At 36.1% G+C, this 18,585-nt stretch overlaps 3 protein-coding genes and 1 long non-coding RNA gene across 5 annotated transcripts in view; all 4 read left to right on the top strand.

The window, feature by feature from the left end:
* The window catches only part of LOC136822788 (DNA polymerase theta-like), a 35,620-nt gene extending 32,631 nt beyond the window's left edge, over window positions 1–2,989 (top strand). For both annotated transcript variants that reach the window (XM_067079078.1, XM_067079077.1), the window contains exon 12: window positions 1,528–2,989. In XM_067079078.1, the coding sequence (XP_066935179.1) occupies window positions 1,528–2,904 (1,377 nt within the window). In that variant the 3' untranslated portion in view covers window positions 2,905–2,989. The remainder of the gene's footprint in view (window positions 1–1,527) is intronic.
* Window positions 2,990–5,931: 2,942 nt separating this feature from the next.
* On the top strand, window positions 5,932–8,723 carry LOC136822780 (uncharacterized). The gene is made up of 4 exons (XR_010848942.1): window positions 5,932–6,199; window positions 7,408–7,481; window positions 7,962–8,031; window positions 8,373–8,723. It is a non-coding gene; the product is annotated as an uncharacterized lncRNA (long non-coding RNA).
* A 1,045-nt stretch (window positions 8,724–9,768) lies between these two features.
* On the top strand, window positions 9,769–12,759 carry LOC136822773 (uncharacterized). The gene has a single exon (XM_067079055.1). It carries the CDS (start codon window positions 9,769–9,771, stop codon window positions 12,757–12,759), a length of 2,991 nt encoding a protein of 996 aa, XP_066935156.1.
* Window positions 12,760–15,884: 3,125 nt separating this feature from the next.
* LOC136822772 (uncharacterized) lies at window positions 15,885–17,949 on the top strand. The gene is made up of 3 exons (XM_067079054.1): window positions 15,885–16,019; window positions 16,212–16,277; window positions 16,928–17,949. The coding sequence occupies exons 2-3, from the start codon at window positions 16,229–16,231 to the stop codon at window positions 17,947–17,949; spliced, it is 1,071 nt and encodes a 356-aa protein (XP_066935155.1). The 5' UTR covers window positions 15,885–16,019; window positions 16,212–16,228.
* Window positions 17,950–18,585: the final 636 nt, after the last annotated feature.

The following is an 18,585-nucleotide window of genomic DNA, read 5'->3' as shown; positions in this document are numbered from 1 at the left end:
CCAAATACAAAATGACTGTATTCTAATCAAATTCTGTGAAATTCACCCTAGAGTGTATTCTTAGGGTATTCTTACGATTTGGCCAATTTTCACCCTGATATTTGTTATAGTTCCTGAGTTCCGGCAAGGGGTCGACTTGTATTTTAGAGAACGTGGTCTGCAGAGTACCAAATACTCATGGGACCAATTCTTTTCCGTTACTAGTCTTATTTGCTTGACAAACCTGCTTTCAGAAACAAAAAAAAAAAATGCCAACGGTATGTAGTGACGAACGAACCGATCAAAATTTGATCGGTCGTACGTAGCACTTTTGCCGGGTGAGTTAAGGAAAGTCCAAAACATATTTCAAAAAATTATGATGACGTCAGCACATTTTAACGTTTTTTCATTTTGACCGACAGAAAATGACGTCTTTTCGGCCCAACACTTTTCGAAATCCTCTCGTTAATATGCTTCTTTAAAGCTATACATAATTTGGTAAAAAGGGTGGGAAGTGGTCGGCGTCACGCAAAATATGTTTTAGACTTACCTTAACTCACCTGACTTTCGCTAATCGCCTAGTAGTTTAAAGATAAAACTTAACTTTAACAAAAAAGATTGAAATTGTAATTTGTTTATGTAAATTGTAATGTGGATTTCTGGTTTGGTTTCCTAAAACAGCCTGGTTCGTGGAATTCATTTCGCAGCTACAAAATTAAAGTCGCTAAATCGGGAAAATCAACCCCACGATAGGTCCAATAATACTAAGCCTTATTCCCTCTGAGTCTGAAGAGTAACTTTCAACGGAGAGGGGGATTGGGTGATTAAATTGGAGACGATCGTCCCAAAATCAACAAAATTAAAAGATGAGACGGTCAGATTCGTAAATATTTTTATAAAATTAAAACCTCCAATTAACGGACACTCTAAAAGACGGACACCTCTGATTAGCGGACAATTCTATTTTCCCCGACCATCTCCTATTCTAATCCACATAAAAAGGTTTTCAATAGGGGACACTCCATTAGTGGGCCCTCCAAATTAGCGGATATAGTTTTTTGCATGAAATGGCCAAAACCCTTCTTTTTCCTCTCTAGCGGACATCGACGGCCAAACTGATCACAGACTTTAAAAAAATGAGACAAGATTGATTAATCCAAACTATTTATTTCTTAAACACTTCAAAGTTTCATTGAACAAATTGCTTATAAACGTTTGGAGCGCTCCGTTTATCTGGTCGGTGAATTTGCTAACATCGTAAAAATGATAAATTTCAGGGACCTCAAGACTAGTATGATTCATAAAAACTACATTGTTGCATTTGAATAATCATTCTCTTGTTCTTCCATGTCCCAGTGTCTCTAGAAAAGCATTTTGGACCAACATTTTACATACCTAACAACCCCTTGATAATACTTTATACCAAAATTAGAGTACAAATTGAAAAGTTTCTAAATGGTGGGTACTTCTAATTAGCGGACACTAACCCTATATCCGATGGTGTCCTCTAATTAGAGATTCCACTGTATTCCTTTGTTCCTTCTGCAGATTGAGATGCCATCTTTGCGAACTCTCTCCATCATCGAAATTAACGGTATCGGTTTCTGTGATCAAGCCTGTGAAAAATTGAAGAAACTGATGAAAGACAAGCTGTCCAGTCTAGAGAAGCAGTGTTACCAGCTGGCCAAACGTACGTTTTCACTAACCTCCCCTGACGATGTAGGTAGGGTACTTTTTATCGAGCTCGCGTTACCTTGTTTAACTGAAAATGGTCGCGCGACACGCACTAAAGGAAAAGTCAAACATTTTCGCACGTCAAAAGACGTGCTAGAGAAACTGGTTACCTATCATCGTTTGCCAAAGTTGATTTTGGAATGGCGTCGTATCAATAGTACTTTAACCAAGATCGTGTATCCAGTGCAACGCAAGAAACTTAAGCTACCCGAATATTCAATGTACCGGATTTATACGGAATCCCAATTTCATACGAGTACCGGTCGTGTAACCTTCACTGAACCTAACATACAGAACGTGCCGAAAGAATTTGATATTAAAGTTTCGGTCAATGAACCAAGTATGAAACGTACTGTCGATGCAGAATCACCTGGGGTTGTCAAAGCAGTTAGCATGCGAGGCGCTTTTGTACCTTTCGAAGGTGGCGTTTTCGTATCTGCTGATTACTCTCAATTAGAACTTCGAATCATGGCTCATCTGTCTGGAGATGTGAAACTCATTAAGGCTATCAACGAATCCAAAGATGTGTTCAAGAGTATTGCTGCTGAAATTTATCGGATCGATGCAGACGAAGTGATGCCGTCTCAAAGACAGCAAGCTAAACAAGTTTGTTATGGGATTCTTTATGGTATTGGTTCGAAATCACTTGCCGAACAACTTGAAACGAATGTCGAGGAAGCTGCAATGTATGTTGAAAATTTTAAACGGAAGTTTAAAGGCGTAAACTCGTTTATTAAGAAAACAATTGATAGTTGTCGGAAACTTGGCTATGTTTCTAGTATGGCTGGACGTAAGAGATACTTACCTGCAATCAGCTCGTCTGATTCACACGCGCGCTCGCAAGCGGAGCGCCAATCGGTCAACACGGCCGTGCAAGGGTCGGCAGCTGATCTTGTTAAGAAAGCTATGAATAATATTTCCGATAAACTACGAGAACATTTTTCGCGACTGTGCTTGAAACGGAACTCTCGAGGTTCCCGATCGGTTTCTTCGGATTCGGGACCAGCGAAAGGAGCTTTTCTAGTTCTCCAAATACACGATGAACTCTTATACGAAGTCAATCGAAAAGACGTTGATTTGGTTTTACAAATCATTAGAAATGGTATGGAAAATGCGTATAAATTACTTGTCAAAACACCTGTTAAAATGCATATTGGTAATAGTTGGGGTCAGTTGAAGGATGTAGAGTGAATTTGTATGTTGTAGTGGAACTATATGGAGATACCCAGTTAGCCTTTAGACAACTTAAGGGAACTCTTTGGGTTTTCACCGAAATTGAAATAATTCCTGCCTTGCAAAAGTAAGTTAAGTAAGTTCTTGCAAAAATTATGTTATCGAAGTTAACCTAATTTGCTCATTTTAGGGGAAAAATTATTTTTCGACAAAATTAAGAAATTACAATACTCGCCAATATTATTTTTCGCCAAATTTCATATTTTTACGATTTTTGCTCTTTGTCAAAATTAGTTTAGTGGGGTCGTTTAGCATAATTTACAGGAAAAAAATAATATATAGCTGAAACTTTCTCCAGACCTCTCTATAGGATGCTTATGCCTCAGGAAAAAAATCCCCTAGAATCCCACTGGTGGAACATTCCCTTTTTGGGCAATTTCTTTTTTCCCCAGGCAAAACCCTAAGGGCGAAATGTTTTGAAAATTTCAAACTCATTTTCAGACAATATCAGGTATACCATTCGAAAGCTCTCAAAAAACTATACAGAAGACTTTTAAACGGGTATGGCCGATTTCATTACCTAACTCGAGATATTTCATGCGCAAGTTCCACTTTTCGCCACATTTTGGTCTAAAATTGACCAAAAATTGCATCTTCTTCGTGAATTATCTCGAGTTAGGTAATGAAATCGGCTAAATTTTTGACCCTAGGGTTTTGCCTGGGGAAAAAAGAAATTGCCCAAAAAAGGGATGTTCCACCAGTGGGATTTTAGGGGATTTTTTCCTGAGGCATAAGCATCCTACAGAGAAGGTCTGGAGAAAGTTTCAGCTATATATTATTTTTTTCCTACAAACAGCCTGTACTTTTGTAACACGACCACACTAGTTCCCTTACGGTACTAGATATCTTTTTAAGATTTGACCCTTATGGATTTTTTATCTTCAAAACCCTCGGCCTTCTGGCAGTCTTTCTGCAAGGTTATATTACAGTGGAGTCTCCGTAACTCGAACACCGACGGAGAACACAAACCAAATTCGAATTAAAGAAATTTCGAGTTATGGAGTAAGGTTTATTAGGCATTGTTGGCTGAAGGGATTATAAAACTTGTTTGGGTTTAGGAGGCTTTCGAGTTAAATAGACTCCAATGTATCTTATTATTTCGTCACTATGCAGGAGCACTACTTTATTGGACCCATCTTCGTAAATCAATTCTTTTCACCACCGTTTCTGGGGCATTCTTCGTTTGTGGTTAACTTTTCGGTTTGAGGTGATGAAGCATGTTTCATGTCTTTACGTTGTTTGTGCGTGCGATTTCTGTATTATATGTTATGTAGTCATCAATGTCATTCAGTAGTTTCGCTTATTTGATTGGATTGAATTTTTAATCTTTAATTTGTTTGCTTGTAAGATATAAATATTAATCATAAGATTTTGTCGTCATATTTTGATGTATTTTTTATGAGACTCTAATTCAATTCAATTTATTTCCAACCGACCGGTCTCTCCTCGCTGGTCTCGGTTAACGTGGAAAATTATTTTTTATTTGTTAATTTTTTTAAAGTTTCTGGTGTAAGTAATAGTAACTATAAACCTATAAATTTCATAATCAAAATAATTCGAGAAGAAAATTTTCATAAAATGAACAAGATGAAAATATAATTTATTATTATCCCCGAAAAGAAACGCGCCCCTTTTTAGGACCTTTTGATTTTATTTACCCAAATTCTATGACTGATGACTTACGGAAAGCAAAACGTCAGTCATATCCTCCCTCTATGCTATATGTTGTTTTGACCTCTTATTCAATTGTAGTATAGTTTTATTCGTTGATTTTTTGCCCGCCTTTTTGGCCCCAATAGGACCTATTTGTATTTCGAAAAAAGAGCGCCTTATTTCACAAAATTTACTAGCCTAAAAGGAGAACAAGGCTTGTCTTTTTAATGTGATTGAAGTCTGTCTGCCTTGATTTTTTCATGTTGTGGTTTTTATTTTGAGTCCCTTTCTATTTTTCGACATAATAGTCAAATAAAAATCTAGGTAATTCTGTGGTTTCTAACACGACTTTTATGAAAGACTGAGGTGTGACTCTCTCCCACCAAAAATCAATAATTCATACCCTTTAAAATGTTTCACAAAAAAAGTTGAGATCAGACGCAAAGATTAATCGGGTATTAACCTATAATTCTTCGATTGTTTTTCCAATATCTGCTTTTTCATTTTATTGTTTGATGATAAGCCCTTTTGATATTTTCCTTCTTCATTTTTCTTCATCAGCTTCTTTTCATCCCAAGAAATATACGCGCTCTTTTTTATTATGAACCAATAACTAGCTTTAGTCCAAACTCTTCTAAAATCAAAAACTTTAGACCAAATGTTTTTGAACGACCTAACTTCTTTTTTCTTCTTCAATTTTCTCATTATTATTTTGCAATTATTCCCTTCGCCCCTTACTCTCTTATACTACCCCCACAATAGATTTCATCCTTTGGCTATATACATTCACAAGGTGTTCACTACTGTTCTTCTTCAAAAACACTGGGTAAGGGTGTCGTTTTCAACACAGCATTCACTTTTCACTATCGCTTTCTTCCATTTATCTCTCATTCTTCATTTTCTTTTTTGATCTCACTATCACTCAGTTCCCATGATTGCAGGTGTATACTTCAGATAGGTCTTCTCCTTCTTCTTCTTCTTCTTATATCCATTCTAAGCTCTCCAATGCTTATTTTCTCATTCAAAATCAAATCAAAATTGGCGAATTTACCCAAAAGACTTTTTCCTTTCTAAAGGTTTAAACTCCCCCAGGCAAAGCATCGAAACAATTTTAACATTAAGTTTAGTCTAAGCTCGTCTTTACCGAAACACAACCAATCAACTTAATACTCTGTTAACATCTAGCTAGTTGGTTTTACACCAAATGTAAAATTTAAAATTTATCAACATAAATATCTTATTTTTATTCGCGTACCGGCCGGCTTTTTGAAAGCTCATCAAATAAAAATAATTTTTTGGCCCAGAGCCATGCGTATAGGGCCTTTAAAGAGGACAGTGTTCGTGTGTAACGCTAAGCAATTGGCCGCATTCCGCGGCCGCATTTCGAATGAAGTTATCCAGGCTACGCAATTAGCCGCATTCCGAATGAAATTATCCAGGCTATTTTGCTTTTCAACGTGGTTGGATTGCTGATAAACTTCCCTTCAAATTCAACAAACACTGTTTATCGAGAGGATGCTTGTATACGATTCTTGATCATCAATAAAGTGTTTGGTTTGGAAAGTGATAAAAACTGACTTCATTCCATTTCTTTTAAAAGGTATGGATTTAACACTGCATTTGACAATTATCTGATTAATTTTGAGGTATCTAAGATCTTGTAACGGTGGGTAGACTGCTCCAGTTCTAACACTGCATTTTTGCCCTGCATTTGACAATTAATTTCAATTAGCAACTTCTACCGTGAGATTGGGTAACTTGCATCAGTGGAGGCTAACTTGCATAGCCCTCAAATGAATGACCTGGCTGGTCATTAAAATACAAAGTTAAATCAAAACAAAAATGGTAGAGTAGAGCTGCGAGAGCAGAGCTGCGTAGTTGTATTTTAATGACCAGCCAGGTCATTCATTTGAGTGCTATGCATGTTAGCCTTCACTGATGCAAGTTACCCAATTTCACGGTACCCCTGAGGTCTCTTGTAATGGTGGGTGGACTGTTCCAGTTCTAGTCTGTTACTCCCCCTGTGGACGACATTGATTTTTTCTTAAAAAAAAGTGAAAAAAACTTGAATGTAAGAGCGGTCCAATCGAATACAATTGAATCAATCGAACGCAATTGAACATAATTGAATGCAAGTTACCCAATTTCACGGTACCCCTGAGGTCTCTTGTAATGGTGGGTGGACTGTTCCAGTTCTAGTCTGTTACTCCCCCTGTGGACGACATCGATTTTTTCTTAAAAAAAAGTGAAAAAAACTTGAATGTAAGAGCGGTCCAATCGAATACAATTGAATCAATCGAACGCAATTGAACATAATTGAATACAATTGAATCAATCGAAGCAATCGAAGCAATCAAACGGCAATTCCTGGGTAATATTTGATTGCGATTTGATTGCGTTCAACAATAGAATCGTAATTATTCGATTGCGTTCAATTGCGTTTTAATTTATTATTCAATTTATTTATTCAATTTATTATTATTCAGGGGTCTGGTTACTAACGTCAATTTTCATCTGGTTACTAACATCAATTTTCATTCACAACGTGAAGGCTTCTTTACCGTTTCCCTGCACATCTTCTTTGACGCAGGGGTTTTATTGTTGCATTGCGTAAAAGTTTCCTACCGTGGTGTTTGAATTATAGGAAAAATAGAGAAAGAAATAAACTAGAAAATGTCACTAACTTTTTAGTATTTATGATAAGGTAGCAGATTTCTGATCTGGGGCATAATCTATGAAAAAATGTCTACCTTGGAGAGGGTTTATTTTTAAGCAGATAACAATAATAATTTTTTTGTTTCTTTACAGTTTCCATATCTGTTCGATCAACCCTAAAGACACTGGCAACAGAAGATCTTACTTAACTGGTACCCAGTTTTAAGGTACATTTTATCATTTATTAGGGTTCAGAAAAAAAGTTAACACGTCCTACATCAATATGCCAAAAACATTTTGTTCAACCACCTTCACTTCAAGATAGGCCACCATAGAATGAACGGCACGTTTGTTAAATTTTCTAAAATTTTCCATCCACAACGGTCCTTATTAGGATCACCACGTTTATTGATTTTTTGAAAATATTTTCAGCTGTCAAAAGGAAAGTCCCTTATTTTGATCCAAATAGCCTGATTTTACCCTGTATTTACTCTATTTTGGAATTTTTCAGAAGTACAATTTCTCAGGCCCGGGAAGTTTTGAAAAAGTTCAACCCCCAAGTTTATTTTGTTAAACACCTGAGAATACGCATAAAAGTTTTCACAAATAAGTTAGCAGATTTCTGATTGGCGTAATCTGTGAAAAATGTCTTCCCTGGGGAGGGTTTATTTTCAGACATAATAATTTTTTTCGTTTTTTTTTTACAGTTTCCTGATCCGTCCAATCAATCCTAAAGACGCAGGCAACAGAAAATCATAACTGGTACCCAGTTTTAAGGTACATTTAAATTTATCTATTGTATTGAGATTCAGAAAAAAGGTTAACAGTATTAGACCCCATTAGGTTTCCACAAATTCTCGATTTTGTCATGATTAGTTAGTCATAGTGCAGACCCCCTTAAAAAATAAAGACTCAAAAAGGCAAAAGAATATGGTCTGAAAGAAAAGCCTTCTTCATAGATAAAAGGAAAGGCAATAAATAGTAAAGGCGTTGAATCTTTATGTTGAATCTTGGCAGTGTTAAAGTTTACCAATTTTATTTTTACCTACTCCCTTTTTTGATTAAATATCTTAAGATTTTCAACATATAATATATAGATTTCTTTCTTTCTATTTTAGGTATCATTACACCCCATCCGGTGGAGTGCAACAATACTTTAAATCAGCAAATTGTCTATTCAGCTCGCACGTAATTGCACAGAAATTCGGTTAAACTTGTATTTACTCAGTCTACACGGACTTACTCGGCAAATTCGGTTAAACTTGTATCTACTTAGCTTACACGGATTTACTCGACAAACTCGGCTAAACTTGCATCTACTCGGATTTACTCGGATTTACTCAGCCAACATAGCTTACTCGTCTTATATTGAAATTATACACAAGTAACTTGAATTTTCGCTAGTTCGTTATTACTCGGTCTACTTCAGTTTGCTCGGTTAAAAGAAATAAATACATTAATATCGTTAATTAACTCTCATTTCTTGCACCAGCTCGCTCCTAAATTTTGTGAAGCATGATATCAATCGAAGCGTATCGTATTTCTATTGGAAACTTTAACGGGACAAGACAATATGATCTCCGTTCAATATATCGCCATTTGATATTAGGCTCTTCCATTCCCAGAAGAGGGCTGTCTCGAGTTTTGAAGCCTCTACCTTTTTTAGCTATAACTTTTTATGCATCAATCATGCTTCTTCAATCGGGTGATATAGAAACGAATCCAGGTCCGGTAAATATTTTAAAGGTTGTAAAAGCGTCAACTCATCAAGGCAATGCCATGATTTTTGGCAGGACTGCAGGCTCCCAATGTACATTTATGTCTCTGTCGGCGATAGTCTATTCATACGTAAAATCGTTAAGCTATTGGGGTCAAAATGATTTAGATTCCATCCTTGACATTGGAAATAATTTATACTCTAGTTTTGGATATGTTGACGATTTTTTAGATCTTAGAGAACTGCCCCTGCGGATTCAGATAGAAAACATTGCAATCGATTTTGAACGTACTATTCCTATTGTCTCATCTCTATCTGCAGAAAGTCAAAACTTTATTGATATACCGGTCGGTTTTAATAGCGGAATATTATTAGTGGGATCGACTAGTAGGGCATTCATCTTTTATAGATCATCTTACTATTTATTTGACTCCCATAGTCGAAACGCAGATGGTATGTTTGGTGGAAACACAGGGACGGCAGTTTTGTTTGTATTCAAGACTAAATTTGACCTTGAAAATTATCTTAAAGCGTACCATCTAGATCAATTTTTCAAAGAGTTTGAAGGCCTGGAAATACAATATGTAAAAATTAATATCACAGAGCAGTCTCTTCAAAGTCTGAAAAGCCATTTTCGTAAATTGACTGGTAAAGTTAAAAAACGCAATGACAGTGGAAACTATTCTTCTGAAAAAAAGGCTAAAATGAATGAACTAGGTCGCAAACGAATAGCCAACTTTCGTACATGTCTAACGCCTGAAAAAAAAATTCTTCTCAATGAAGAAAACCGGACTAGAATGGCCGATGCACGATTAAATCTCACGCCTGAGAAAAAGGTAGTTAATAAAGCAAAACAGAGAACAAGAAGAGTCATAAATCGATCAAGAAGCAAATCAAGTGCATCTAAAATAGAGAAATTTAGAGCGGAAGTACGACAAGGACCATTTTATATATGTGTGGTTTGCAATAGACTACTTTACAAGGTATCGGTCACTTTGTTTGACGAGAACAAGTATCGCGGTGTGGACGAAGAGGTATTTTTACATCGTGCTCGTAGCTTTAATGGCAAGGAATACATCTGTAATACATGTAATAAACAACTAGTCAAAAATAATATTCCGTGTCAAGCTGTCGCAAACGACTTGCAAATCATTGATCTACCTGAAAGATTCTCGGATATAAGAAAACTAGAACGTGTTATCATAGCAAAACGCCTTTTGTTTAAGAGAATTACAATAATGAGTAAAGGTCAAGCGCCAAAAATGAAAGGAGCCATCTGTAATGTGCCTATCAAAGCCGATGACATATGTAACATATTGCCACGTGGGATGGATAATAATGGCGTAGTGCGAGTTGCCCTGAAAAAGAAAATGAGTTTTAAATCGAATGTGTATTTTGAGCCTGTTAGACCACAGTTTATCAGGGATATTTTGATATATCTGAAAAATAATAATCCTTTGTATTCCGATATAGAAATTAATGTAGACTCAATCCCAAGATTTTGGATAAATGCAATCAATAATGAAGATAATAATGAAGATGAAGGAAATAACGAAATTGAGTGTAATGATGACGAAGAAAATATCGAGCAGGAAAAAAAAAATGAAAATGACGAAGAAGATGAAAACCCTTTAGATAGCTATCGAATTCCAGCCTCTGAAACAGTTTTTGTGCCAGAATTAGCTCATCATCTTGTTGATGACTCAAATATCACCATTGCTCCAGGGGAAAACAAAGAACCTTTGCCCATTATTTGTGACGAGAATTGTGAAATGCTCGCCCACCCAAATTTATTCCCTACAGGTAAATTCGGCTATACACACAAAAGAGATGTAAAGCTAACTCCATGTAGATATTTCAATCAAAGGTTGCTAAACTACACGCAAAAGTTTTCCTCAGATTCGGACTATATTTTCTACGCACAATCTCTAATGCAACATTTGAATCTTAATAACAGCATTAACACAGCTTTGAAAAAAATTCAAACTGAAGGATTAACAGCTGGTCGATTATCTCAAAATTTTAAAGAGACTATTTCAAATCTAATTGCTAATGATGATGCATTTAGTTTTATGAGTAACTTGAAAGGGAGTCCCGCTTACTGGAAAAAATTTTTATATGAAACGCTTGCCATGGTTAAACAATTAGGTCTACCGACGTGGTTCATGACCTTGTCTTGCGCTGATTTGAGATGGCCAGATATAATTGAAATAATTCAAAAAATAAAAGGTAAAGAAATGACCGAGGAAGAAATAAGAAACTTGAGTTACAAAGAAAGGACAGAAATTCTTCAATCCAACCCAGTCGTATTAGCAAGGCATTTCCAATATCGTGTCGAATGTTTTTTCAAAACTATTTTAGCTAAAGATACTCTAGGGGGTAAACTGAAACATCATTCTATCAGGATAGAATTTCAAGCTCGCGGTAGTCCCCATTTACACTGTTTTATATGGATCGAAGGCGCACCGACACTGACGCTCCAGACTATTGATGAGTTTCGAGATTTCGTTGACAGAGTAGTTAGGTGTGATTTACCAGAAGATAAAGAAAGTGAGCTATACAAAATGGTTATCACATATCAAGTCCATCGACATTCAAAATCCTGTCGCAAATACAAAAATCAACCTTGCAGATATAATTTTGGAAGATTCTTTACAGAAAGAACCATAATTGCTAAGCCTTTGGACGACAGCTTGGAAAACAGAGATGAAATATTAAAAAATAGAAAAAGGATTCTCTCTCCAGTCAAAGAATACATTGACAATCATTTCGATCCAAGATACAATAATGTAGTTGATTCACAAAAGGATAATTATACAGAGCCAAAAACTATTGATGAGATTTTGAACGAGTTAGAAATTTCAAAGGATGTCTATTATGAAAACCTTGCAATTTCATCTGATAAAGGATTTCAAATTCACTACAAGCGTTCCCCAGCTGCTTGTTTTATTAACAACTATTTTGAGGAAGGTTTACTAGCCTGGCAAGCCAATATTGATATACAACCTGTTTTAGATTACCATAAAGCAGTGTCATACATGTGCGCTTACATTTCAAAATCTGAAGATCAATCGACTGAAGCCATGAAACAAGCAGCAAATGAAGCTATGAATTCAAACCAATCTCTCAGAGAAAAAATGAAATCAGTATCACGAGCATATCGAACACACAGAGAAATGTCAATTCAAGAGGCTGTCTCTATTGTGCTTCCAGAAATATGGCTCCGAAAAACTTCACCAGGTGTTATTTTTGCTAACAGCAACTTGCCTGAAAAGCGCTATCGCGTATGCAAAAGTGCGGAGGAAATTTCCAGCATGGATGCGGACGATACAAATGTTTTTAAAAAAAATATGCTTGATCGATACATCGATAGACCTAACAGAACTTTCAAAAATGGTAGATATGCTGCAATGGACGATTTATGTTACGCTCAATTTTTATCAAATTATTATTTAGAAACAAAGAAAACAGAGGAGGAAAATGACTATCAACCTGAAGTTCTTGATGAATTAGACCCTTCAGAAGTTGCTGACCTAGCTTTGCCCAAATCAGTTCCCTTAATGTCTAGTAAAGAGCGTTTGAAATTGAGAAAAACTAAAGCGGTGTTAAGGTATCATGTACCTAGCAAAGACAAAAAACCTGAGCATTATGCCCACCATTTACTTTTCATGTTCTATCCTTTTAGAAAAGAAGAAGAGCTCAAAGCAACCCCCTCTGGATCATATACTGATAAGTTATCCTCCCCTGAAATTGTCGAAATTGTAAATAGAAATAAAGGTATATTATGAGCCCTTGGGAGATGTCGTAGATGAAGCAATGCATAACTTCCATACAAACGCTAGAGGTTTTGACATTTGCGGCGAGCAAGAAAATGACGAGGTAAGAGAAGAGGAAAGAAATTATGCAAGTGAAGACAATGAAGAGAACACTGAAAACGTTTACCGTGGTGGTGCTCCTGTCCAAACTATCGAGCCTTTGATATCTGATGATGAGTTAAATACGAGAATTCGATCACTTAATGAAAAGCAAAGGGAACTTTTTGATTACATAGTGCGTTGGAGTAAGAAGAGTTCACAAAATTTACAGTCTAACTGGGGAGAAAAGCCCGCTCCATTCTATATATTTCTAACTGGTAGTGCAGGTTGTGGCAAATCTTATACTTTAAATACGATCAGATTTTACCTGCAAAAGGCTTTATCTTATGGAGCGAAAAATGCATCTAAAGAGAGACTAATAACTATGGCTCCGACCGGTGTTGCAGCCGTGAATGTAGCAGGCTCAACGATAAATTCTATATTTAGCATGCCTCCAGGTTACGAATATAGTAAACATATCAATAAACTTCCTGACAGTGCTCGGACAACCCTTCAACAACGTTTTTCAGAACTGCAAGTAATTGTTATTGATGAAATTTCGATGGTGTCTAAATATCGTTTACTACATATTCATCAAAGACTGTGTGATATTTTAGGGTGCACTGAAGACATTCCATTTGCTGGTATTTCTATAATAACTTGTGGTGATTTTTATCAATTACCTCCCATCAAAGGTGGCTCAATTTTTTCACTTTTTCCAGATGCTCTTTTAAATGTTGATCATTGTTGGAGACATTTCAAAATTATTGAACTCACTGAAGTGATGAGACAACGAGGTGATCAAGTGTTTATTGATATATTAAATCATATTAGAGTGGGTATCATCGATCCGAATGATATGGCAATTCTGAAACAAAGAATCGTCAATGAAGACCACCCTGACTACCCTAAGGACGCTATACATTTGTGGGCTGAAAATAAACCAGTCGATGATCACAATAGAATGAAATTAAACGATTTACCTGGCGAAGAAATAGAAGTTGAGGCTAAAAATAAATATCCTAACAATACAAAGCCTTCAAAAATTAGAGAAGTTGAAAACCGAGGTCAAATGCAAACAGGAGGTTTAGCCCAAAAATTAATTTTTAAACTTGGTGCCAAAGTAATGATAACGTCAAATATTGACGTCGAGGATAAACTTTGCAATGGACAAATGGGCACTGTCGAATATGTAAAGCTTGACAACGAAAGAAAAGTGACGCGTATTTATTTAAAAATGGATGAAGACGATATTGGAATGAAAGCGAAAAATAGTGATAGTTATGGACGTATGAATAATTTAGTGCCAATAGAAAAAATAGAAAAAGAATTTGGGCTTGAGCCAAATAAGCATCGTCCTTCAGTAAAACGCATTCAATTTCCATTGAAGTTAGCATGGGCATGTACTGTACATAAAGTTCAAGGACAAACGTTTTCTAAAATTGTCTTTAGTTTCGATATGAATAAGCAAAAATGTTTTAAGGTTGGTCAGGTTTACGTTGCATTGAGTAGAGTTACTACCTTGCAGGGCCTTTACTTAACGGGATCTTTTAAATCAAAAGAAATAAGATGTGATTCTAGAGCCACAGAGGAATACAACCATATGAGAGAAAATTTGTGTTTAGAAACAAAATGTGATAAAGAAATTAACGACAATGAGTTTAAACTTTCTTTGTTAAACGTAAGATCTTTGAAGAAACACGCAATCGATATTAAAAATGACGCATCATTATTTGAAGGAAATTTACTTTTCATGACAGAGACTCAACTAGCCTACGACACCAACACGACAGAGATTGAAAACACATTATCACCTCTTTTATTACATACAAATAATTCAGATGGGCACATATATTCAAATACAGCAGCTGCATACAAAAATCCATTCGAGTTAATCGATGCTTACGACATACCTGGTGCAACCATATACAAATTTAGACATTCTTTGATAGAATTTCCTCTCTCGGTGATACTCCTTTATCGCCAACAGAATCTTGATAATCGTAATTTCTTGTACAAAATTCAACATTTACGAGATGCAGTTGAAATGACTCATATTATCCTAGGAGATTTTAACAAGAACTATTTGAGTGATGAAAGTGATTTCATAAAAGCTTACTTAGACCAAGACTATCAAATGATTGTTCAAGAGCCGACTCATATTTCTGGCTCATTAATCGATCATGTCTATATCCATAATGATCTATTTAGAGAATTCGAGATAACCACGCTGGTACAAAGTATCTATTATTCAGACCATGACGCAATTCAAATAAAATTCAAAAAGGTGTGTGAATAATTTTCTCTTTCTCAGTCGAGGCAGCAATTCCACTGCAACATCTTTTTATTTGTTTCCGACAGGCATTATAATAAACGTCTTGAAACGAAAATGATTACAAGTTTTATTTAGAACAACGAAAAAAAATTTTGAAGCCTTTAGATGTTTTCAAAACTTTTTCAGTTTTACGAGGGGTAATCACTTCATATGATCTGAACTGCAGCAAGTACCGCCCTTTAGGGTCGGTTTTCAAGCTCTCCCCTGAAAATGCACTGTAAGGGTATGAAATTTTGAAAAAGTAGGGTTTAGGCGCCCGAAAAAGCGGAAATATTTGAAAAAAGGGTAAACATTTTGAGAAAAAATGCACCGTAATAGGTCGAGGTAAGTATGTAAATTTGTCAATTTTTTGCTGCACAGTAAAAGTCCGATTTTGAGAGGTCGATATTTTGGGTGGCACGTTGTTTCCAAATCGATTGCCACCAGCACCCCCCCGAATTCTTATCATTTCGGTTTTATATCATTTTCCTCATCCTTTATAAAATACAGGTTCTTATCCCGATCGCGTCCAGCAGTAGCCCAGCAGCCGGCCACAAAACCATTTTCCGAAATTAAAGCCCTACTTACACTTTTCAATTTTCTGCCATTTTGTCCCCTGGGGGTAGCCCTGGGTGGTAAAGGCGCAATTGTGAATCCTGGGTAATATTCATTTAGTTAGGAGAATTTCACCTTTCATCACGGCCCCTGATGCTTTGTTACTCTATTTTCTTTTTCCGATCGGGTTTAAATCACCCAACTTGGTCCGTGGTCACATGACTCAGATAATTGCTTCTTAGAATTTCTTACCGCATGTTGAGTCCTTTCCCTAAAGCTGAATTCCTTCATTCGTAAAAGTAGCCAGGACCGTCTATCATAAAAGGTAAGCAAACCAAATCAGATAATATCCCTTAATCTAAATCTAAAAGTTTAGAAAAGTTTAGTTCAATTACAAGAAGTTCACTTTGATTTCCAGATGATGAGTGTATTTCTTTCAGAAGCATTTTAATAGGGAATGGAGATCTGCCCTGAACCTCTAAACAACTTCACTCAAAGACCTCATCTCTCGTTTCAGAACCAACACAACAAATCATGTCCAAAAGAAAGGCAGCTGAACAATCTTCAAGTGATGACACTCAAGGTATTAAACTTTACTTTAAATATTTGTCTTTATGGGAAGTGTTGCTATGGTCTTTAAACCTACACATTTCTGAAATGGCCCCATTGGAGTGGTGTCACCTTAGTGCTGCGTAAGGGGTCTTGCAGAAATTATCTACGTGCCCAATGAGGGGTCACTGGTCTAAAAAGGCTATGAGGCAGACGTATGCCACTTGAGTTTAATTACTATTTTGTTCTTTTGAAGGGTTAATTTTTTGTCAATTTGTCACATTAAAATTAGAAATTGTGTTTTGATACAGTACAAGAGACATTTTTTCCTAAAATTCCACTTATCTTAAGGAAGGAGTTGATTAATCAGTGCAGGGCTATATTCCATTTTTTGTCAAAATCGTTTGGAGGCCACCGCTTGAGAGGCGACTACTTTTCCAGGCCCTACCAATCGGTAGGTTGTCAATAATTGGTTCTGAACGAAAAGTAATCGATGGATTGATATTATCAATTGATTCTGATAATCAGAATTCTCAGAATCAATCGTTAATCAATCCATCCATTACCTATCAATTTAAAAAAAATTATTGATAACCTACCAATTGGCAGGGCCTGGAATTTGATTCAATTTTTCAAAAAACTAATGTTAGTATCCTGTCAAAATTCCTGTTCAATTTTTTTTAGATGTATCAGTCAAGGGTTACATCATGAATATGTCACCTGTCCGCACATCAAAGAATTCAAAACCTTATTTCAATTTGAATGTGGAAGTGGAAGAAGGGACTGTCGTCAAAGCAGTCTGTCATGCCCCCAGAAAAAGGAGGTTGTTTGAGGAGGCCGAAGCCATCGGAACAGGAGTTAGCATCAGCCAAGCCCAATCATACAGTGATGGCACCCTCAAGATTTATGAGAAGACGTCAGTCAAACATGAAGTGTTGGGCTTCAAACCCAAATACCAGATTGAAATTACCACACTGTCAAAAGTCGTAAATGAAGTGCCAGTTGGCAATTATGTCAACGTTCAAGGTGTCGTCCAGCTGGATGAAGTCGAACAAGTTATGACATCCGGTGGTGAAATACCAATGAGGCGAGGCCACATTTCAGATGAAAACGAATTTATTAAAATTGTACTTTGGCGTGAGTATGCAACATTGCTAACAGATAAGCAATGTTATACGTTGTGTAACTTGAAAAAAGGGATCTACAACAATGTTGAAGAACTGCATACCTCTCATACAACATCTTTCAAACTTGCCAAACAACCTACTTCATTTAAAACACCTGATAGTGGTGATGCGACTGAATTAACCAACTGTTCCATTGTTGGTACCAAATTTATCCACACTGTAAAATGCTTGTTCTGTACTGCCAAAATCGATTGCAAGGAGGAAACAGGAGATGTTGAGTGTCCACATTGTAAGGGTACCTCAGTGATATCATCGATTGGTCAACAGAAGTATTGGAAATTGTTTGTCAACCATGATGGGAGAATTGTAAAGCTCGACGTTACTGCAGATAAGCTTCCAACGTTAAAGTATGACCAGGTAAAATCTTATTTGTTGACAAACAAATTTGCCATTACATACCTTTCTATGTCTGGATTGATAAGCAGAATGTTGTTGGTTAGAAAACCACAACCTGAAGAGGATAAGGAAAACTTGTTCAGAAAACCACAATCTGAAGAGGATAAGGAAACCACAACCTGAAGAGGATAAGGAAACCACATACAAGGATCAATAGTTTTATTTTGTTCTCTTTTAAACTTGTTATTTTCTTTTGTTGACCATTCTTATAGTATGTATGTAAAAAATATTCCCAAAAATTGATCCCCCACCCCTCTGTCCCACCCTGCCTCCCTTTTATGCCAGAGAAAAAACATTGACATATTTCAAACAATACCATGATGAACACATCGGCTGAAACCCCTCTCCCTCCACTACATATCTACTATATGAATATCAGTTTATATTAGTTTTTTTTTTCACTTTGTAAATGACAAAAAGTTTACACTAGTTTTATAACTATTTAATAATAGTTTTTTTTTGTTGGGATGTTGCCTTCTGTATCATTACCCTCGTTGAAACAAATGAAACTACTTATACTATGGGTATTGGCAAAATTTAACATAAAGTGTACCTCTACTCTTGCAATTTTTAAATGATACCTGCCCCATTGAAATCAACAAAGATCTTGATTTCTTTAATAGAAAAACTTTTTCGATTTGAGAAATCTTGTTGATAAGGCTTTTTGATTTTTTAACATTTGATTGGAAAATCTGGCTGGAAAAGTCTTTCAATATCCATGTATTGAGTAATAATTGTTTTTACAGTTGATCAAATCGA

The sequence above is a fragment of the Clytia hemisphaerica genome, unplaced genomic scaffold (genome assembly GCF_902728285.1).
Source record: "Clytia hemisphaerica strain Z4C2 unplaced genomic scaffold, Clytia hemisphaerica genome assembly, whole genome shotgun sequence".
Taxonomy (NCBI): domain Eukaryota; kingdom Metazoa; phylum Cnidaria; class Hydrozoa; order Leptothecata; family Clytiidae; genus Clytia; species Clytia hemisphaerica.
This window is presented reverse-complemented; position numbering and strand designations above follow the sequence as displayed.

Excerpts from the sequence above, each read along its gene's own strand:
- LOC136822773 (XM_067079055.1), top strand. The coding sequence starts at position 9,769 with ATGGCCGATGCACGATTAAATCTCACGCCTGAGAAAAAGGTAGTTAAT.
- LOC136822772 (XM_067079054.1), top strand. The coding sequence starts at position 16,229 with ATGTCCAAAAGAAAGGCAGCTGAACAATCTTCAAGTGATGACACTCAA. Across the intron at positions 16,278-16,927 it reads TTCAAGTGATGACACTCAAG|ATGTATCAGTCAAGGGTTAC; the intron begins GTATTAAACTTT and ends AATTTTTTTTAG.